Here is a 23,296-nt window from a genome sequence, read left to right as displayed (position 1 = left end):
TGTACAATACTTGCCAATGATTCATTTAACAATTCTCCAAGCTCTGTCAAATTGGTTGTTGATCCTTGCTAGACAACAATTTTCAAGTCTTGTCAAAGATTTTCAAGCAGATTTAAGTCAAAACAAGGCCACTCAGTAACATTCAATGTCTTCTTGGTAAGCAACTCCAGTGTAGATTTGGCCTTGTGTTTAAAGTTATTGTCCTCCTGCTGAAAGGTGAATTCATCTCCCAGTGTTTGATGGAAAACAGACTGAACTAGGTTTTTCTCTAGGATACTGCCTGTCCTTAGCTCCATTCCGTTTATTTTTTATCCTGAAAAACTCCCCAGTCCTTAACAATTACAAGCATACCCATAACATGATGCAGCCACAACTATGCTTGGAAATATGGAGAGTGGTACTCAGTAGTGTGCTGGATTTGCCCCAAAAATAACACTTTGTATTCAGGACCAACAGTGAATTGATTTAGTGGCTTGTTGCAAACAGGATGAATGTTTTGGAATATGTTCATTCTGTACAGGTTTCCTTCTTTTCACTCTGTCAATTAGGTTAGTATTGTGGAGTAACAACAATGTTGTTGATCCCTCCTCAGTTTTCTCCTATCACAGCCATTAAACTCTGTAACTGTTTTAAAGTCACAATTGGAATCATGGTGAAATCCCTGAGCAGTTTTACTTCCTCTCTGGCATCTGAGTTGGGAAGGACGCTTGTATATTTGTAGTGACTGGGTGTATTCATACACCATCCAAAAGGTACTTAAAAACTTCAACATGCTCACATTTTTTCCCATCTACCAATAGGTGCCCTTCTTTGCGAGGCATTGGAAAACCTCCCTGGTATTTTGTGGTTGAATCTGTGTTTCAAATTCACTGCTAGACTGAGGGACCTTACAGATAATTGTATGTGTGGGGTTCAGAGATGAGGTAGTCATTCAAAAATCATGTTAAACACTATTATTGCACACGGAGTGAGTCCTTGCAACTTATGTGACTTGTTAAGCAAATATCTACTCCTGAACTTATTTAGGCTTGACATAACAAAGGGGTCGAATACTTATTGACTCAAGACATTTCAGCTTTACATTTTGTCTTAATTTGTAAACATTTCTAGAAACATAATTCCACATTGACACTATGGGGTATTGTGAGTAGGCCAGTGAAAAAAATCTAAATGTAATCCATTTTAAATTCAGGCTGTAACAACAACATGTGGAAAAAGTCAAGAGGTGTGAATACTTTCTGAAGGCACTGTACGGGATACACATCGTCCAACGAAATGCTTCCTTGCAGGTTCCTTCATGACAATGCAACAACAATAAGAAATAAGAAAAGATAAGAATACAAAACATAAAGCAAACGGCATAAACATTTTAGCATAAGTATAATACAGGATGGCACAATTTATAGGCCAACATTATGTATTCATATCTAAGAAACAGGGATAATTCAAAGCACAATTTATAGGCCAAAATTATGTATTCATATCTAAGAAACAGGGATAATTCAAAGCACAATTTATAGGCCAACATTATGTATTCATATCTAAGAAACAGGGATAATTCAAAGCACAATTTGTAACTTCTTTGATGCTCGGACAACAACACACATACAAAAACAAACATCAGCCAATCGGTGTGCAGAACATAAGACCTCCTCCTGCAGAGTCAATACTTTAATTCAATTAAATACTTTGGTATCTCTGATAGGCCAGTGTGTTTTCCATAGAACAGACACCAAAAATACACAGCAGAGCTAATTCACAATGTTCATGTTAGTGTTATTACATGCTGATTGCAAAGAGGGTAATTGTCTCACGAGGGAAGTGCCCGCAGGCTGCTGAGAAGGGGAGACTTAATCTCATTTGTTTGACTGCAGCCTAGACTCAGAGTCACGCCACAAAAACTAATATCCCATTCCTATCTGAGAGTGGTTGGATACTCTGCATTCAGCTACTTGATTGGACTTCCCTTTTGTGCTACTGAGTGAACATCCCTTCCCATCCCCACCTCTTTCCCTTTCTTTAAGAGCTTAAATTTTGCGTGAACATCCGTCAGCGAAGGCCGTGGCCTCCTTTAGCCCAGGATTACAGCTTGAGGAAGGTTTAGTGGTTGACGTGTGTTGCACACTTCTCCTGCTGCCACAGTGCGAAACACACTTGTGTGTACACTGGCTGCGTCACTGGGACCTGTGCTGTGGAATGCTTGGTGAAGAATGGGAATGAATGGAGTAACCAGGGGCCTTCACTCCCTGTCCTATGGCTAGTTCTTCTGGAGACACACATACAAACTGAGGTGGTGGTACAGGACAAGGTTTTTTAACTCTGCGTGGTAAAATACAATTCTGAAAATGGACATACTTCCTGGATTATGGTAGGGAGTTTGAGGTGTCTTCAGGATATTACGTTTTGGTTTGAACCACAGTCCAACTGGAGAGACCAAGGCTGTGTGAGGGGCACATACACTGGGAAGAGGACATGAGCGGGAGGCAGGTGTGTAGCTAAATGAGTGGTACAGGAATGAACGTCAATTCAGCCATGGCACCGCTATCTCCAGGACTGAACGTCAACTTATCTCCAGGACTAAACCCCATCAACACCACACCGATGACAGCTCCATCTCCAAGATCTCCAAGGCTGAGTCTCACCACCACCCCACCGATGGCAGCGATATTTCCAAGACTGAGCCTCACCTCTACCCCAGTGATGGCTACATCGTCTACAGTGAAGAGTGGCTCTCCATCCTTTGCTTCCTTGTCTCCTGGACTGTTCTCCCCCTGTCTGTCCTCTCTGAGCGCAGAGAGAAGGACCTCCTCCCCCTTCAGCAGGTCCTCTAGCAGGTCTCCCACCCCGTCCATCATGACGTCCCCAAAGCTGTGGCAGAAAACCTCCATCTCCAGACTGGCAGAGGAGTTCTTCTGGATTGGTGGAAGCGTCGTAGCACAGCCCAAATGGAGACTGGGTCAATATGGTAAGCGACTGATGGAGATATGATATTTGACATATATTTTTATCTTCCCTCGAATGACTTAATGACTTACTATTTGGGGAGGATACAGAGCTGTAAGTCATTAGCCACTGAGTTTGAACAAAATGTACGAAACAAGGTAGCATATCCTATACCACCTGCTATTGCTCCCTAAACCCTGGATTTCCCACCACAATAGAGTGAAAATGCAGGTGACATGTACGCAGGTAACAGGGAGTAGATGATGGGTATATGGACTCCAGACAATCCCTAGAGATTAGACTGAGTGATGCCGACTAGTGTGCATCACGTGTGTCTCTCTCTCTCTCTCTACCTCAGATTACAGAGGAAGGTTAACTGCTCTTACCGTCATGCTCAAAAATACCGTACAAACATGAATGCCATGCGAACATGTCATGGGACAGGGGGGTCCTAAGAGAATGGGAGCCAGCTCAGTTAAGTCAGCTGTAGGTGGGCCTACTACCAATGCACTACCAATGAGTCAGTATAAGAGCAGAATATTCTACACTACAGATATTGCAAGGATTAAGTATCTATCTCAGCTGTACGACAAGAAGAGACGTGTTTGATGTGCAAGGTGCACGTTGATAACATAAACAGCCCCTTAAATCCTGGCCCTGACGTTGTCAGCTAATCTAATAATCAACTGCTAGTTGGTAAATCTCTGCTTGAACCCTGCTATTCTCCTCAATTAATCTGAAAGGGATTATATGCGTGGCTTCCCCAGCGCTGTGAAATAACATTTGTAAATTCACCTGCCGATTGAAAGATAATTCAGTATTGCAGGACATATGGGGCTACACATGCTCATGACACGTCTTACAATGCATCAGCATCTTCTCTTTTTTCCCCAGTAAACAATTACTATATGGGCCCACATAGATTAGCGTTCTGTGCAGGGGGTGTACTTGTACTTCAAGCTGCCTCACGCTACAGAAACAGGATCTGGGCTCCTACTCCTATGAGCCGTTCTGACTCGCACAAGCCTAGGCTCATGCGAGGCTATTTACTTACTCGATATGGGCCCAAATGCTATCATTTTAGGGCACACAACTAGAGTACATGGACAGGGCGCCCTGTACCGTGTGAGCACAGAGGCCATCTGATGTTGACCCAGTGTGTGTGTGCCTTCCTCCCTGCGGCCTGTCTTGCAGTGGAGAGGTGTATGTGCACCATGCAGACTGGCACCCAGATGACCAAACTGAAAGGGAAGAAGAAGGGCCTGGTCAGGTTCTTCTACCTGGATGAACACAAGTCCTGCATCCGCTGGAGGCCCTCCAGGAAGCACGATAAAGCTAAAAGTGAGTCAGACAGGCACTGTGAGGAATACTCTAGTATTTTTACTTGGTCTATGTTCAACAGTTTTACCAGCCCTATTCCATTAGATATTTGAACATAATGTACAAACGCGCGTACCGCGTGTGTGTATTGCCGCCTGGTAACTCATCTGAAATAGCTATGAGATTTCTGAAAAATGAACAGGTTATTTGATTGACTGCTGGAGGACATTCTGATTCATTTCCACGTTGATTCTATCCCAGTAACCATCGACTCCATCCACGAGGTGTGTGAGGGCAAGAAGTCTGAGATCTTCCAGCGCTACGCAGACAGTTGCTTCGACCCCAACTGCTGCTTCAGTATTTACCATGGCGACCACGTGGAGTCTCTTGACCTGGTCTCCACTAACGGAGACGAGGCCCGTACCTGGATTACTGGCCTGAAATACCTCATGGCTGGCATCAGTGACGAGGACAGTCTGGCAAAGAGACAACGCAAAAGGGACCAATATCCTTTACTCTGTCACTATGGAGCATATCACTCAGAGGGCCTTATGACCCAATTATGACAGTAGAACATAGGCCATCCTGCAACACCATAGAATACAACCATTTGACTGACATAATAAGACCTGAATATCATCAGCCTGTGGGCATTTGATTCAATGAGGATATGATACTTTCCAACGTTTGTGTAAAATCACGTGTAGCAACACATGTAATCCCAGGGGATGTCTTGTCACATAGGATGCATTTTGATGCACACTAAAAGAAATGTCATTGGTCACTGGTCTCCGTGTCTCATCCTTAACTCTTATTTCACATGGTTACAGCAGACCTTCTCAGAGGCAGACAAAAACGGGGACGGCAATTTGAGCCTGGGCGAGGTTCTTCAGTTACTCCACAAACTCAACGTGAACCTGCCCAGGCAGAAAGTCAGGGAGATGTTTAAGGTGAGATCATATTCAGATGTTCATAAATCTGGGGATGAACTCACCAAGAACATATTGATGTACTTGTATCTCAATGTTTCTCATTACACCCTAGAATGCAATAACAAGTAATTGTCATCTTTTAAAAGTCGTTTTACAGAAGGTCATTATATGTATCACGTGAAAACCCAGTATCAATTATAAACTACTTTGCAAGAGCTTGCATTTCAGGTGTCCTTACATGGTTTGGCACACAATGTACAGTGTTGTGTATACTGTAGCTATCCCATAGTTCTGTCTGAAAGGTGAGAGGACTTAACCCTAGGCTACTTTAGAAGCCAGCAATAGGGTTTCACTCTGACAAGACTCTTCCAGAGGGGTTTAGGGGTCAAAGATCATGGCCTGATCTCCAATCCTAGCTTAGGATGTGTTATCTTGTCTCAGGATTTCCTAGCCGTACCTTGAGAGAGTGCAGGTTGGTCGCTGTACATGAGAAGCTCGCTGCTGGAAGACCAGGCCATATGGTCACCGTTGAACAGAATAGATGGCTACGGTTGTATTAGCCTACTGTACGTGTTCACACTGCTCCAGTAATTCATACTAAGGCACATTGCATTACCTGTCTTCCATCTTTTTTAACCCCACATGTTAGACACAGTTTTGTTTTGTGGCTGTGCAAGAAGGATTTGTTCTGTGTCTTTATCTCAATCTTTTTTTTATTTTTTATTTGAACCCCTTTTTTCCCCAATTTCGTTGTAATCCAATTGTTAGTAGTTACTATCTTGTCTCATCGCTACAGCTCCCGTATGGGCTCGGGAGAGACGAAGGTCGAAAGCCATGCGTCCTCCGAAACACAACCCAACCAGGCCGCACTGCTTCTTAACACAGCGCGCATCCAACCCGGAAGCCAGCCGCGCATCCAACCCGGAAGCCAGCCGCGCATCCAACCCGGAAGCCAGCCGCGCATCCAACCCGGAAGCCAGCCGCGCATCCAACCCGGAAGCCAGCCGAGGAAACACTGTGCACCTGGCGACCTGGTTAGCGTGCACTGCGCCCGGCCTGCCACAGGAGTCGCTAGTGCGCAAACCCTCCCTAACCCGGACGATGCTAGGCCAATTGTGCGTCGCCTCACGGACCTCCCGGTCACGGCCGGCTACGACAGAGCCTGGGCGCGAACCCAGAGTCTCTGGCTTTATCTCAATTTGTATCTTTATCTCAAAAAGTGGCTTGGAAATAAAATGACATTCCTGAAACGGGGCAAGTAATTATACTGAACAAAAATATAAATGCAAGATGTAAAGGGTTGGTCCCTGAAATACACACAAAAAGCTAATTTCTCTCAAATTGTGTGCAGAAAATGTGTTTAAATCCCTGTTAGTGAGCATTTCTCCTTTGCCAAGATAATCCATCCACCTGACAGGTGTGACATATCAAGAAGCTGATTAATCAGCACGATCATTACACAGGTGTTCCTTGTGCTGGGAGTATGCAATTGGCTTGCTGACTGCAGGAATGTCCACCAGAGCTTTTTCCAGATAATTCAATGATAATTCCTCTACCACAAGCAAACTCCAATGTCGTTTTAGAGCAATTGGCGGAATGTCCAACCGGCCTCACAATCGCAGGCCATGTGTGACCACTAACTGTCTGAAACCGTCTCAGGCACGCTGGAAAAGTATGCTCTTTACAGATGAATCCCGGTTTCAACTGTACTGGGCAGATGGCAGTGGTGGGCAACTCCAGTCCTTGGGGGCCTGATTTTTGTCACACTTTTTCTCCATTCACAGCTGATTAATCAAATTGCATTCTAAACTGAAGATCATGATTTGGTGATTATTGGAATCAGGTGTGTTAGCTGGGACAAAACTGTGACACCAATCAGGCCCCTGATGACTGGAAATGCCCACCCCTGGTGTATGGTGTTGTGTGGGCAAGCGGTTGGCTGGTGTCAATGTTGTGAACAGAGTGCCCCATGATTCCGGTGGGGTTATGGTATGGGCAGGCATAAGCTACGGACAATGAATGGCAATTTGATGGCACCGAGATACCGTGACGGGATCCTGAGTCCCATTGTCATACCATTCATCTGCCGCCATCCCATCATGTTTCAGCATGATAATGCTAGCTAATAACTTTGTCATCTGTCTAAAGTAAATTTGACAACATGATAATCATGGCACAGTTTATTCCTACTAAATATTTGTCTACTTTAGCAATGTCATCATATTTCCAGGCCACTATAGTGTAATTTAGACTAAACAGTCATTAGGCCCGGTTCAGAATGAGTGGGCATCACTGGACTTTGGGCACCAACATGGCTGTGGCGTCTGTATAACGTTCATAACAATGGAAATGACGCAACAGAGTGACGGTGGTGCAACCCATGGAAACAACAGAGTGACCCATGGATATAGCACCAAAAATGGTTCTGATATTATTACAACCTTTCTTGGTGCTGTATAGAACCCTATTTTAATGGTTCTTTATAGAACCTTTATGGAGAATGGTTCTATAAAAGCCCTTTCTTAATCTCGAAGGTTCTACAAAGAGCCTTTTGAAGAATCATGTAGGCAGAGATGGGCAGTATTTTCTGAACTGCAAAGAAGCATTGAAGGGTTCAAAGGTTCTTTGAGTCATTATGGTTTCACATAGAACCATCACCATCAAATAACCCTTGAGGAACTCTCTTTTCTAAGTGGCTAACCCTCACCCTAACCTTAACTAGAACCCTACATATGTTCTTTCCATCCTCAGAAAGCAGACACAGATGACAACCAGGGTTCGTTAGCTTTTGAAGAATTCTGTACCTTCTATAAGATGATGTCTACACGCAGAGGCCTCTATCTCATCATGCTCTCCTACAGTAATAACAAAGAGTTCATGGACCTAAATGACCTGGTCCGTTTCATGGAAAATGAACAGAAGGTAAAACTGAATTAAAAGCAGAATATAACGTTTCAACAACAACAACAAATATTCTGCATATTTGCTCATTTTTCATCACAATGTTTCTGTTTGGTAGATGGCGGGTGTAACCAGAGAATATTGTCTGGAGATAGTGAGCCAGTTTGAGCCATGTTCTCAAAACCTACAGAATATGGTTCTGGGTATCGATGGTAAGGATTTTGCATGATTTTGAAGTAGATTTCATCACACAAGCGCCTGTAACTAAAGTATCACAGCCCACAGAAATAGGCACATACACATGAATAGACATGGTGCATCTCCAAGTACAGTAACAGTATGTCAATCAAAGAAAAGTCACACATCCTGTTTCTTACCTCAGGTTTCACCAATTACATGCGAAGTCCAGCAGGAGACATCTTTAAACCAGACCACCATCGTGTGCACCAGGACATGACTCAGCCCCTGTGTAACTACTTCATAGCCTCGTCCCACAACACCTACCTGACAGGGGACCAGCTTCTGTCTGAGTCCAGGGTAGACATGTACGCCTATGTGCTCCAGGCTGGCTGTCGCTGTGTGGAAGGTAAGCTTAGACACTATAATGGCCGTTCAACTGCCTCCCTACTCAAAACATTGCAGTGCTGTACTCCAGCTTAAGTGTTATGCCAGAGAAGCCGGTGTTTGCTGATTTGTTTAAGAGACTTTATAGCCATTTACACAGATTATTCAAAAGATCCAAGGACAGGACGTACTGGGTCAGCATTTGTAGTGCAGGAATGTGGGGTGGCAGTCAGGAAACGTATTACAGATCATCTGGCTGTATATACGGCAGAGCTGATGGCCATTCTGTTGGCCTTGCAGAGGGTGAAGGAAGTCAAACCAGGCGGAGTAGTTGTTGCTCTGATTCATGTGCCGTGTTGATGAGTCTCCAGTCCTTTAGCTCACGTAGCAGACAAGACCTGCTTGATAAGATGCTACAAACCCATGGCAGGATTAGACAGATGGGTATACAGATAAGATTTACTTGAGTCCCTGTCCATGTGGGGGTGGAGGGGAACGAGGCAGCTGATATACTGGCTAAACAAGCACTTACTAGTGGGAATGTTGATGTTGTAGTTTTAATGAGCAAGGCAGAGGCAAAAAGCCTGATATGAACAGTGATGGTGCAGAGATAGCAGAAGCAGTGGAATAGAGATACTAAGGGCAGGCATTTATTTCAAGTACAGAGGAAAGTCGGGGAGGGTAGGACAGCAGGAAGGGACATAAGAGAGGAGGCCATTTTTACAAGATTAAGGGTGGGACACAGCCAGTTAAATAAGACCTTAAATGTGATAGGAAAGCATCCAACAGGAAAGTGTGATTATTGACAGGAAACAGAGACCGTGGAGCATGTATTGCTACAGTGTGGGGAGTATCAGAGGGAAAGAGAGAGGCTGACATCTAGTATGAGGAAGAAGAGGATACAGGACATTATTTTAAAGAGTATATTGAGTAGAACGTCATTAGATATAGTCTCAAATATGTTGATATATTTTTTAAGAGCAACATGGCTGGGAGGTAGGATTTCGATTATCCCTATCGCTGGCCCATACTCCAGTACAGTAGGTGGCGGTAATGCACCATAACTTTGGATGCCAACCGCCGATAAAACCCCATCAAAGAAAGCCGGTGTTTGGAGGATATATTGGCACGGTTGTTGTTAGGCCCGAGATGAGGGCATTATTACTTTTGTACAACGGGTTACCAACATATTCAAATAGTGATTGACATATGTTTCATTAAAAACATTATCTTGATGAATTTATTCATACTATTTCATCCTTCCACAAGTTTTTGTCCCGACACAAAGCTATGGTTGCTTCCCAAGCCGCCTGGTCGTTCTTTCTTTCTGGCATCATTCTTATCCCTTGCTTGCCAGCTAGCCAACTTTGGCTAACACAGTGACGTCAAACAGTGTAGCCAGAATATCAGCAAAGTGGCTGCATTTATGTTTGTTAAAGCTGTTTTCTAGTGATTGTTGGGGGGATACATCCATAGCAATTAACTAATTATGTGCGATTTCGCATAGCATTGAACATTTTCTCTGCCGCCAGGCCCCTGTTCAAATGAGACAGCCAACTACACAGCTAACACAATCACTTTAAACTGAAAATGGAATGACAGCAAACTAGCTGCATTTCATCTCGTTTTACCTGTTTTCTATTGACATTTCTTTGTAAAAAATGATGCCAGCAGATTTATGATTTCGACTGGCTGAGAAATGCTGCCTGCCTGTGTGTTTCCTCTCGACTCCCGACAGGTTCATTGCCATAGGACAGCTGGAAATCGAATTTCAATATCTTGAAACAATGTTACAAATTTCGGAGAGACAGACAGCAAGGTTTATACAAATCTCCGCTTTTGAAAATTAAATCAAATGATAGTCTAAAAGAAATGGGATATAGTGTCTAAATGCTATTGATAGTGGAGATCAAGTTTATAAATTGCCTGGCTGGGCTGATGAGAGAGTGGATTGCGCAGTGAGATGGGACAGAGTAGATAGGCATTTAACGTCATAGCTTTAGCTAGCGGTAACTTGTGGAATAGACACTGGCTGGAATGCAGTTTTAACCCGTTAGCATCCAGGATTAGACCCACCATATACCATGGGTTTGACGAAACATTTATTTTTACTGATCTAATTACATTGTTAATCAGTTTATAATAGCAATCAGGCACCTCAGGGGTTTGTGGTATATGGCCAATATTCCACAGCTAAAGGCTGTTCTTAGACACGTGGTATATTGGCCATATTTTTTATTTAACTAGGCTAGTCAGTTAAAAACAAAATCTTATTTACAATGACAGCCTAGGAACAATGGGATAACTGCCTTGTTCAGGGGCAGAACAACATATTTTTACCTTGTCAGCTAAGGGATTCGATCTACCAACCTTTCGGTTCCTGGCCCAACGCTCTAACCACTAGGCTACCTGCCACCCCATATACCCCACCGCCTCGGGCCTTATTGCTTAAATAGACACTGGCTGGAATGCGGTTTTAACCAATCAGAATCCAGGATTAGACTCACCCGTTGTATAACAGTATTTACCATCCTCGTCACTCACTCACTCACTCACTCACTTACTCACTCCCTCACTGTGTCTGTCAGTGGACTGCTGGGATGGACCAGACGGGGAGCCTATCGTCCATCATGGCTACACCCTGACATCCAAGATCCTCTTCAAAGACGTCATTGAAACCGTTAACAAATATGCCTTCACAAAGAATCAGTGAGTACCTTTATTTTGTCACCATGTCCTGCCCAGGTATAAATAGCAATAGAAAACCATTCATGGGCAACACACATTCCAATATGTTGTGCCGTACATCCTCAGGTACCCGGTGATCTTATCCATAGAGAACCATTGCACAGTGCCCCAGCAGAAGAAGATGGCTGAGTATCTGTTGGAGGTGCTCCAGGATAAGGTGGACCTGTCCACGGTCAACATGAATGAATTCAGAAAGTTGCCCTCCCCAGAGCTCCTGAAAGGGAAAGTTCTAGTCAAGGTAAAGCCATATTTCTTTATCAATGTACTGCGCAACCAATAGTAGCAGTCAGTCATTTCCATAGCGGCGATGTCCAAATCATAAAACTCTAAAACGACATTACAGAACACTTTCCGTAAAAAAAAGGTAATGTAGTAAACAGACTGGTTGTTATTCCACAGGGAAAGAAGCTTCCAGCAAACATTGATGGTGATGCAGAGGAGGGGGATGTGTCGGATGAAGACAGTGAGGAAGAGGAGGATGAAGATGACACCCAGATAAACACAGATGTAAGGACATTACTACCGTTTAGCTAAAATAGACTGAGGGTAAAATATCAATGTATTGAGTAAAACTATCCCAGGACATTTGTAGTGTTCCTAAAAGCCCCTGTAGGTGGCATAATACGCCGAATGTGAGGCATCAATGAACGTTTCATTACTGTAAGCCTAGTGCACTTATTCTTTGTCTGAAAACTACTTCAATTAATGGCTGTTTTACAGTGGATGTTATGTGAATTTCATGTGTTTCAGTTTACCTAGATGCAAATATCTGATTGCTGTACTTTGTTGTTGTTGCTGACTTCAGAGAACAATGAAAAGCACACCACGTGATGTTATCAGGTGCTCTGTCATGAGAAGAATGCCAAGGCCCTTAGGAATTCCATCAGACAGTGAGATAGCTAGGTGGCTGATTGATTGTGTCTGCAGGGAGTCTAGAGTCTTGAATATGTTTGACTATTCAAGGGGAACGCTGCTGGCACTGCAGATGAATCCAAACCCAAGAAACGCAGGTCTATCATGGGCAGCTTCAGACGCAAGGTCAGCCTATTCTCTCTCGTACAACTCCCTCCCTCCCTCCCTCCCTCCCTCCCTACCTCCCTCCCTCCCTACCTCCTTACCCGGCCTTCGCTTCACCGCGCTTTCCAATCATGTTTATGCAAATGAACTTCACTCTTCCTCTTCACCATTCCCTCCACCATGCAAATGACTCTTACCTCACCAGCACAAATGCAAATCACAAACTCCCTTCACCACCCCCCTTTGCCAACACTAGCGTGTGAAAATAGTCGTTGTCACCATAGGCCTGCATCAGCTTTTCTGTGTGACTTTCCTGACAGTGACAGTGTATTGCTTTGAGAGACATTTTCTACAGCTCTAACATGCTCTTGTTACAGTAGAAATGCCCCCATCTGGACTAAACGCTGACTGTTCATTTCTTGTGCTTAGAGGAAAAAGAAGAAGAAAAAGAAGCCAATGCTCAATTTAGACCATGCAGACCAAGAGAACCCCATCATGAGAGACAAAACACTAATTGTGTACCACAACAAGTAAAGCCAATCAAACATGACTGTTATACTGTTATCAAACCATTTACTTGAACTTTTAAACATTGACCCATGCATCCAATTATCTCTGGCCCTCCCTTATTCACCCTCAGGAAAGGGAAGACGATGAGGTTATCCCGAGCCCTGTCTGACCTTGTCAAGTACACCAAGTCTGTCCGGGTCCATGACATTGAAACACAAGGTAGTAGTGTCCATATTCAAACAAAATCATTTCTGCTTTACTCAACAATGGTACAAGATCTTTCAGCATGGGAGTCATTCTATCTCTTGTCAGTGTGTCTGAACCTATGTGTTTTCTGGTCGGCAGCTTATATGACCAGTTGGCAAGTGTCTTCCCTCAATGAAAGCATTGTGAACCAGATCATGGCTCTGAAGCCAGCTCAGTTGGTGCGATTAAACCAGAGACAGCTACTGCGTGTTTACCCCTCCAACTACCGTGTGGACTCTAGCAACTTCAACCCACAGCCCTTTTGGAACGCAGGATGCCATATGGGTAAAATACCCTGCTCATGCAATACCTTTAAGCGTACTTTGCTTTGCTTACAGAGAAAAACAAAGTCTAGAGGCAAATATCTAGACTTCAGTCTGGTTCAGAACAGTGGTCGTACTCTAAAATGTGTTTCTTATCTGGTCTTATCTTTTCAGTTGCACTGAATTACCAGACAGAGGGCCGCATGCTTGAACTGAACAGAGCCAAGTTCTCAACCAATGGCAACTGTGGATACTTACTGAAGCCCAGGTGCATGAACAAAGGTGGGTACTATTAGAAAACATGGGTAACTGTAGTTGAAGCCAAAATACAGACATGAGCAAACGGGTTATACAATTGAACACTATAAATGCACAGTAGTTGTTCCTCAGAATAAGAGTTTGCTGGCTGAATGTTGCCCTCTGTGTTGCCCAGGTTTCTTTAACCCTACGCTGGAGGACCCTCTGCCAGGACAGAGTAAGACTCAATTGGTGCTGAAGATTATCAGTGGGCAGCAGCTTCCTAAACCCAAAGACTCAATGCTGGGGGATAGAGGGGAGGTGAGACATGTCAGACATCCTCAATTGACCTCTTTTATGTGAGGAGACTACAAGGCTATTTGTCTTGTCACTCGTGCGCTGTATGTGAATGTGTCTTCTTTGTTGTTGTTGTAGATTATTGATCCTTTTGTAGAGGTGGAGATCATCGGTCTGCCTATTGATTGCTGTAAGCAGCAGACAAGGGTGGTGGATGACAATGGTGAGCATTGATCTTAAATCAACAGCTATTTAGTTTCCGTTTTTTTTTTTTAACAAGGTGCTCATTCGACTATACATTTTGATATTCTGTTAAACTTCTGTTGAATGAAAAGCACTAAAAGGTTGTGGAAATGCAATGGAAGTTAATAGTCTCCTTCCTTCTCTGGTGCCATTGTAGGCTTCAATCCCATGTGGGAGGAGAGCTTGGTCTTCACCCTCCACATGACCCAGATTGCACTGGTGCGTTTCCAGGTGTGGGACCATGATCCGATAGGACAAAACTTCATTGGACAGAGGACCATAGCATTCGTCAGCATGATGCCAGGTAAGGTAGCTGGAGGGATTAACCAGGTCTCTACTTCATCAGACAGAAGACATTTGGATCGTCAACATAACAAGTGCACCATTTTCATGGATTGCTCTACGAAAATGAAATGCATGTAATTTTGGGATTAATGTGATAAATGGTTCATTTGACCTTATCATCTTTTCAAAACATGTTTAAGGTTATCGCCATGTCTATCTTGAGGGCATGGAGGAGGCCTCCATCTTTGTTCATGTTGCTGTAAATGACATCACAGGAAAGGTAGGCCTAAGCACTGGGTTGAGTTTTTGCTTTACCTGCATTGCTGGGATTTTCTTAACAGCGAGTCAATTCACAGCTCACTTTCTCTTGAATTCAACACTTGATGAAAGCATGTCTTGTTTTCTGTCACGTAGGTTAAGCCAAGTAATGCTGTGAAGGGTTTTTTGAAAAAAGCCACGAAGAAAGGGTCGGCCAAGGAGCCAAAGGCGGTCTCCATGCACCTCTCCACTTACTCATCAGAGGACGTCCGTCAGCAGTACCGCAAGGACCTGGACTCCTACTCCCAGGAGAGCAGCGGGAACGGCAGCATGTTACTGACGCCTGCGGTCATAGACTACCTCCATAGAGGGACTCAGAGTGAACCACTGAAGCGAGCTCACACGGTGCAAATTCTGGAGGAGGAAATCCAGTGTGCTTCTCCGAAAGAGGAGAAAAAGAAGGAGGGGAAAAGGAAGGGCATCCTTGTCCGCATGTCCTCCACCTTCTCCAACTCTGGGGCGTCCATCCCGTGCATCACAGCAACAAGCCCAGATCTGGAGGACGTGTTTCAGTCGTCTCAGCCACAGAGTCCAGAACCAGAGAGCCAAACGCAGTCGTTTCAGGCAGCCTGGCCAGATCTGGAAGACCAGGTTCAGTCTTTCCATGCACACTGGCCGGGCCAGGACAACTCGGGTCGGTCATTTGAGCCAGACCCACCTGAGATTGAGGACATAGCAGGAGAACCACTGACAAAGCTTAACAGTAAGCCTGCACTCCAAACTGTATCAGAACATCTGAATCAGCCCCAACCCCAGCTCCATCCGCAGCCCCAGTCCCTACCCCAGGCCCAGCCCCAGTCTCATCCTGAGGTCATTCTCCGGAACCGACACCCACCATCCTCCCCTGTCAGAGTTAGACGGACCCTGGAGACCCCAGCCAGCCAACGCCCCTCCAATACATCACGGACAAAGGCCCGCTCTCGCAGTGTTCCACGAAAGCAGCATACCTCCCCCATCACCCCGGTAGTTAACCGCAGGGCTGCTGTGCACTGGCAGCCTCAGACACCTTCCCCTCCCCCCCAGAACCATTGCCGCTATGGCCACCAGCCTATACCCAACGGCCTCTACCTGTCTGACAGTGACTCCAGCAGTGGTGGCAGTATAGACAGTCTACGTCTGGAGCTCATGCCCTCGCGCGTGCCAGTCAGTGGGCAGAGGGAAGTGGGCACCCTGCAGAGAGAGATGAATGCCCTCTTTGACCAAAAGATGAAGGAGATTCGCTGTAAATCGCCACTCTTTTTTTACGGTAAATGTGACTCTTATTATACGATATCTTATTCTGTTATTATATCCCAGCTAGAGAGCATGCTGGTGTTAAAGATGTATTGTTTTTGAGTCACAAAGTATGTGTACCTGTATGCTCAGATCATCGACATTACAAAATCAATGTTGATTGATGACCCTGGAATTATAGTAATGACAATTTTGTTCGCTGTGTTTTATTTGCAGATTACTCTACGCTATAGTAACCAGACGCTTACAAGGACCACAGCAGTGAGCAGCCAATTGGAATAAGCATGGGAGTAGGAAATACACTTGTAAACATATAGCGTTACCTTGTATGTATCTAGATGTATGTACAAATGTCATCACATTTTGAGACCGAACAAGTTTTTTTTGTATAAGGTAATCACTTACTTTTTATGTGGATAGTGTAATTTTTGCATCACGATGCATCTTTTGTTAATACAACTGAATACCAAAGTGAATCGTTCTGAACGGAACAGAATGGAACATGCATTCATTACTAGACTGGTTTTATTGAAAGATGTGCCGTAACTTTTACATCAACATCGTTCTATGACATAATGCTTTTTAAAAAAATGTGTTGAGTTCTATAATGACAAAACATGTTATGTAAGTAAACAGACGGTTTTATAGGTTTGAAACGAATGTGCGAAATGTGTGCTGCCAATTGTACAAAAACAGTTCAGTATACTTGGTATCTATAATATGTAAATGTATGATCTACTTTAAAACGAATGTACTGCATCATTTCATTAATAACAGTAATATATTGCTCTCAGTATTTGTGCTGACCAAAAGTACTGAAATGTAAACTCTTTGAAAGTGATGATTTTTCCTAATTTACAAGATGACTTGACTTGGACCTTCAGGTTTCATTTCTATTTTTGCACCGCTCTTAAACCTTTCTAAATCACTACACATGAAATTATTTGTAACAGTAGATATACATGTTTTTTTCTCAATAAAATATCTTCAACATAATAATACTGTAGAATTGTTAATTTACTCCACCTCTCCAGTACGCTATTTATTACTCTGTTAACTAACACATGTCATATAACAGCCTGGAAATAGTCTGCAAGCATATCTGATACACAGTGTTTCTTTGTGGTTAAAAAAAAAAGTATCTAGAACAAAACTCATGTCAAGACCTGCATAGTGACAAATGCTTATATAGTGGAGTATCTACTATCATTTCTACTCATGCTTTGTCTTTGTCTGTGGTTTCCTGGCTCCTCTTCTGGTTGGTGGCGGTGGTCCTCAAGCGCTGACTCAGTTCATCAGACAACACTGTGCAATAGGATTTCTGTGGGGAGCAAATTGGAGCGATGTGTAGAGCAATCTTGACCAGGCAAATCTGCTTATCTATTCATATGGAATATTCCCACAAACCACCACTCTTCATTAAAACCCAGTGTTAGACCGTGTGTGCATATGTGTTGCTCACCCTCTGCTCCCTGGCATTGCTCCGGGACTTGGTGGTGAGCTCCAGGACAGCCAGCAGCACCCCTAGCCCCAGGCCCAGAGCAAGCACCAGGAACATGCCCTTCAGGCTGTGGGGCTGGAAGGGGGAGGCCTTGGCTGCGTCTGCCATGCAGCTGCTGGCCCACCACTTACTGCGCAGGTAAGCCAGCTCTCCTGCCTCACTCAGCTCCAGGATGGCCACACTAAGGTTCTTCAGCATGGGAGAGCCTGGATGACACAGACAGTACCATTTGCACATCAGCTGGCTTGTTCGAGAAAGTATTTGTGTCGCATGAGTACGGTGAGTGTAAGAACATTATCACGTATAAATAAAGTTCAGAGGTTCCAGTCAATGTGTTTTGCCGTATGATATCTCACTCCCTAGACATGTGGCTCACCCAGGGTGCCTGCGATGCTGTACCCTCTCATGCCGATGACCTCATGGACACGGACCAGCTCACAGTGACGAGCCGCCACCAAGTCTAGTGACACAGACTCTCCAATGAAGGCAAAGTTGCCCTCCTTTGCCCGGCGAACACCCTCATCCATTGATGACACAAAACTCTTGGCTCTCTCCATGTGCTCGTAGATCCTGCGGTAGGTTGGGTTATTAGAGTTCTACACCAAGGAAAAGAAAAACCACAGACAGAGAGGAAGAGAGCGTCAGCGTGCCGCTGAGAGGACTGACAGAATGGAGACACTGACACGTGAGCCCAATCATTTGAGGGCAAAGAGCGAAGGGGAAAAGAAGGGGATACCAGGGGATGGGGTGTGGCAGGGGGCACTGGCCTCACCTTGAAGAAGGCAAGTGTGGAGGAGCCAGACAGGGTCCCATACTCAATCCCTTGCTGGTTGGCCAAGTCCTCAAACCCTTTCACCATCAGTTGATTGGAGTCTGAGCCCTGAGATGTGCTGAGGTTGGAGAAATAGCAAGCCAAGAGGACCAGACCAAACAACCACCAGGTGCAGCATATTATGCGTCCTGATAAAGCTTTGGGGTGTGGACCGGCACCTGAGAATAAGAAGAAGCAATACTAAATCAGAACACCAAACCACACAGACCATACACCGCTCTTGTGTTGTTGTTTTGGTGCAGGTACTCTATTGTTTGAAATGCCTGGTTAAATCCCTGTTAGTTACCCTGTAGAGTGAGGGCTCCAGCAGTGTACCACAAACTGTGGCTGAAAGTAAAGCTGTTTTCCTCAGTCTGGGGTTGACTCCACTCACATGGGCTGAGTCTGTGTTGGAAAATGTTTGTTTAACAGTTTTTAAATTATACTTGCAAAAGGTTCCAGCCAGACTCAGTACATGATAAATGTATTTTCTGATGAAACTTCCTCACAACATAATTCACCTGGCTACTACACAGATGGAGATAGCAGTGCCCAGGTACGCAGCGAGGATCCCCACCCAGGTCTCTACTGAGAAGGCGTTCAGGAAGTCAAAGATGCCAGCCTCTTCTGAGATGTCTTTCCTCAGGAGAATGCTGATGCCTGTCTGCATGAAGGGTTTGGTCATCCCCACAACCTTCTCCCGGGCAGCAGTGAGGGTCAGAGGAGCAATCGCCAGGTCAGCCTCCTACAGGGATAAGAATATAGATTTATATTTTACATTTGCTTTTTAAAATTTACAATTTTAACTTTTATTTATACCGTTTTTTTCTCATTGAGATAACATCTCTTTTCCAAGAGAGACCTGGTCCAGCAGTAGAGGGAACGACGTTTCAGACAAAACCATTTACATACACTAACACAACATTAAACAAAACAATAAACACACATACAGTACAACAAAAACATTGAACATTAAAAACACAAACGTCTTGGGTAAAAACAGCTGTCCTAAAAACAATTACACTCTTCTACGATATATACACCGATCAAGTGTTTAAACTCCACCAACGAAAGTAGATCATCACATTTTAAAACGTTTTATCTGCATGAGTAACTTCCCGCATGGTTATGGACACATTGGAATGGACAGTATCAATCGTAAGCAGAAAGGGGAGCAGATGTTCCGCACTGTAATCACTAATCTATGAAAAAGTTTGCTTTGCTCACCTTTCTCACCACCTCTCCGATCATCCCGTTCCAGGCCCCAGTCTCATCCTGCCTGCCATAAGACCCATCTTTCACCAGGTGCACGTTGTACTTGAAGTCCAGTTTCTTGGCCAGTTCAGACAGCAGGTCCATGCAGTAACCTTCCATCTGAGAGCCTTTGGACATGGTGTATGGATCTTGCTGAAGGGTGAGGCACAGAAGAACGATTCTGACTTCTGAATCATCATCAATCTTGTTTATACAGCAGCAAATGGGTTGAAATGGAGTAGAAAATGCTTGCAGTCAATACAGTATAGAGTGACAGAGACATGCGCCCTTTAATTACCTTTATTGTAGTGATTGTCAAGTCTGGTCGCATTGCTAAAGGAGAAATAGATATTAGCGAGATATAGAGGCTACCCTGATTCACCCGCATCCAAATCAAAGAGGAAGATAAACTACTTGAAGTTGCATTTGAACCTTGCCAATGACATTTTTAGGTGAATCACTTGTGATTCACAGCATCTCCAACAGCGTCAGCATTGTGAGTGCTTTCTAAGTACATCAACACATCAATTGAATAAAGGCATATACACAGGAGGACAACAGCGTGCATGCTTACACACTGAACAGAGAGGGGAGAGGGCTCTGGCAGACCTTCTCCGTCGGCATTGAAGCATTGCCAAAGCGTCTTTCCGGTCCCACTGGCTTGACATCCCTAATTCACAAATCTTTTTCTTTCATTTGGAGTGCAATTGGAGTGCCTTCCAAATGTAGCCGGCGGATTCAAAGAGCTCTTTGTGCTGTGGCCATCTTTAGCCCTTATACCCTGAGTCGGTGACCCCTTTGCAGATAGTGAGAGGTAAACATGGGGGTGCATTGATGCCTTCTTAGTCATCACAACTGGTTTCCGGCATCCCAGAGAGCTGGCCACTCTCCTTTCCCACTTGAAAGTGTTCAAAACCGTTAAGATCTATTTACAGCCATATTCCAGTTTGTGAGTTATTTCAAGCCATCACAAAGACATGGCACTATGGGGTAGGACGGCAGTCAGAGTATCAAAAGCCTTGATTCAGGCTAAGGCCACAGGGCTCCCTCAACACCATAGGGAGGTCCTGACACACATCAGCTCGTCCTATTCAAAATATGACACCCATACAAGCTCTTCAAGGGCCCTGTCACTTTTTGGCCACATTTGAACACAAGGCTCCTTGTTTGTTGCATTGAATTGATTTATTACCATTTTTGTGAGCATGTCAGCTGGCTCGCTTCTTTTTCTGTCAGAGTGGTGCGTGTATGCCAGACAGGATGCGGCCCCTCACTTTGATGCCATGCCCAGCTGACAGTCTCCTCATTCATAACTTGTCAAGCAGAGAGAACACGAGGAGTCTGGCACCAAAATAAGCATATACACTGCCACGCTGCCAACACAAGCGCATCGACTGGTCAAACGGCTAAAGAAAAACGTCTACATTTTGTCATTTTACATTTTCTCATGTTTTTTTGGGAATTTAGTTTGAGCGGCAGTCTGTTTCTGTTATCATGCCAATCAGAGTTGGACTGAGCTGTGTTTCATAGATTTCAAATTAAATGGACGCCAGCTACCCAAGGGTCCCCGTCCACTGACTGATTTACGCAGATTTCAGTAAGTCACCAATTCAACAGATTTCTAAAACCTATCTATAAACATTTTAATTGTTGGATAATAATAACAATCAAGCGGTAAATGTATAGGGCTGTTAGAAGGGCCCTCAACAGAATTTGAAATGGGCCCCCAAATTGCTATGTCTGCCCCTGATGCCAACTCCTTGTCACTCATTGTCATACCAAACAAATCCTCTATTTTATTCTCAAGCTCATTAGTGGTCATTAAACGAAAGAACGTTTAGAATTGAAGATTGCTTTGAGGCCCGATTGTTTGGCTTGACGATAACAGCGTTTAGACCAGGTTATGGTGAATCTCATGCACGTCAAGATTCCTGTTTTACACAGTTTTGCTTGCTTTCGTAACCGACAAACAGACAAAGAATGAACTGGATTTATGAGCACAGTAAGATGTACATTAAACAGTGTATTACCCGCAGCACAGCTCCTTAGGGGCAGTAGAAGCACCATGGTGCACAGGATGACACCCAACAGCACCCTCATGGTTTCACCTCTGATCCTAATGATGTCGTGGTATCAACGTGATTTCACAAACTATTCAATTCAGAGAACAAAAGAAGCTAATGTCGTACTCAAATTGAACAGTGGACTAAAAATACAGTAGTTATGAAGCATGGATATATTACATATATGACAATACACAAATGAAAGAGATCTTCCATACCTGATAAGATTGTTAGCTGTAAAGTGAGTCGGCTGTGTTGAGGCTTCCAGCTATAGACTGATCCTGATGAACGAGGGCAAATGATGATGAGAAATATTCATCCCAGCACAACAGAGCTGCTAAAACAGCCAATGGATTTTTTTGTGGGTGGAGAATGAGTTTGTCCCCTGTGACTGTGTCACTTAACAATATGTTTGGAAGATTCAAATGCCTGTGTTTCTATAACTAATGGTATCTTCCCAATTGCTTGCTGGTTGGATGATCACCTCAGATTTACACCTTCTTACAGAGCAAGGCTATACATAGGCTATAAACCAGCTGGGGAGTAGAGTATGGAAGCTCGTTCCTGACACACATAAAAAAAAAGAAAATCTGACTACGAGGTATGAGATAGTAAGTCACAATTATGAGATATCAAGTCAAAATGATGAGATATTGTCACGTTCTGACCATAGTTCTTGGGTGTTTTCCTTGTTTTAGTGTTGGTCAGGACGTGAGCTGGGTGGGCATTCTATGTTGTGTGTCTAGTTTGTCTATTTCTATGTTTGGCCTGATATGGTTCTCAATCAGAGGCAGGTGTTAGTGATTGTCTCTGATTGGGAACCATATTTAGGTAGCCTGTTTTGTGTTGGGTTTTGTGGGTGGTTGTTTCCTGTCTTAGTGTTTTCTGCACCAGTTAGGACTGTTTCGGTGTATTGTTTTGTATTATGTTCATGTTTAGTTTTCTTATTAAAAAACATGAACTACAACCACGCTGCATTTTGGTCCGCCTCTCCTTCCCAGGAAGAAAGCCGTTACAGATATAATGTCTTCAAAAAGTATTCAGACCCCTTGGCTTTTTCCACATTTTGTTAAATTATAGCATTATTCTCAAATGGATTCAATTGTTTCCCCCCCCCCTCATAAATCTATACCCTATAATGACAAAGTAAAAACAGGTTTAGAATTTTTAGCAAATGTATTAAAAATAATTAATATTCCATTGACATAACAGTCTGATGGCCTTGCTCGGTCCCAGCTTTGATGCACCTGTACTGACCTCGCCTTCTGGATGGTAGCAGGACTGTTAAATGTCCAGGATCCAGACTTACTATCTCCCAATTATGACTTAGTATCTCATTAGTATGACTTACTATCTCATAATAAAGACTTGCTATCTCATAATTATGACTTACATATTTTATAATAATGACTTACTATCTCATAATCAGTGGTGGAAAAAGTACCCAATTGTCATACTTGAGTAAAAGTAAAGATACATTGATAGAAAATGACTAAAGTGAAAGTCACTCAGTAAAATACTACTTGAGTAAAAGTCTAAAAGTAATTTGTTTTAAATATACTTAAGTATCAAAATAAAACATTTCAAGTATAAATTGTTTCAAATTCCTT

General features: G+C 43.7%; 2 protein-coding genes across 2 annotated transcripts; one reads left to right on the top strand and one right to left on the bottom strand.

Moving 5' to 3' along the window:
- Positions 1 to 2,325: 2,325 nt before the first annotated feature.
- LOC139413310 (phospholipase C, eta 2b) lies at positions 2,326 to 17,237 on the top strand. The gene is made up of 21 exons (XM_071160523.1): positions 2,326 to 2,965; positions 4,138 to 4,284; positions 4,525 to 4,768; positions 5,084 to 5,213; positions 7,947 to 8,117; positions 8,215 to 8,308; positions 8,479 to 8,682; positions 11,249 to 11,369; positions 11,475 to 11,646; positions 11,808 to 11,915; positions 12,372 to 12,446; positions 12,855 to 12,955; positions 13,066 to 13,154; positions 13,281 to 13,466; positions 13,619 to 13,726; positions 13,878 to 14,002; positions 14,117 to 14,201; positions 14,379 to 14,525; positions 14,707 to 14,786; positions 14,921 to 16,070; positions 16,274 to 17,237. Exons 1-21 carry the CDS (start codon positions 2,500 to 2,502, stop codon positions 16,288 to 16,290), a joined length of 4,020 nt encoding a protein of 1,339 aa, XP_071016624.1. The 5' UTR covers positions 2,326 to 2,499; the 3' UTR covers positions 16,291 to 17,237.
- Positions 17,238 to 17,242: 5 nt separating this feature from the next.
- On the bottom strand, positions 17,243 to 22,006 carry LOC139413309 (glutamate receptor U1-like). Its single transcript, XM_071160522.1, has 10 exons — positions 21,905 to 22,006; positions 21,654 to 21,774; positions 19,922 to 19,956; positions 19,597 to 19,776; positions 18,891 to 19,114; positions 18,677 to 18,774; positions 18,331 to 18,548; positions 17,935 to 18,154; positions 17,520 to 17,764; positions 17,243 to 17,378 (listed from the first exon to the last, which is right to left on the bottom strand). The coding sequence occupies exons 2-10, from the start codon at positions 21,721 to 21,723 to the stop codon at positions 17,274 to 17,276; spliced, it is 1,395 nt and encodes a 464-aa protein (XP_071016623.1). The 5' UTR covers positions 21,724 to 21,774; positions 21,905 to 22,006; the 3' UTR covers positions 17,243 to 17,273.
- Between the last annotated feature and the right edge of the window lie 1,290 nt (positions 22,007 to 23,296).

The sequence above is a fragment of the Oncorhynchus clarkii genome, chromosome 7 (assembly GCF_045791955.1).
Source record: "Oncorhynchus clarkii lewisi isolate Uvic-CL-2024 chromosome 7, UVic_Ocla_1.0, whole genome shotgun sequence".
Lineage (NCBI taxonomy): Eukaryota > Metazoa > Chordata > Actinopteri > Salmoniformes > Salmonidae > Oncorhynchus > Oncorhynchus clarkii.
This window is presented reverse-complemented; position numbering and strand designations above follow the sequence as displayed.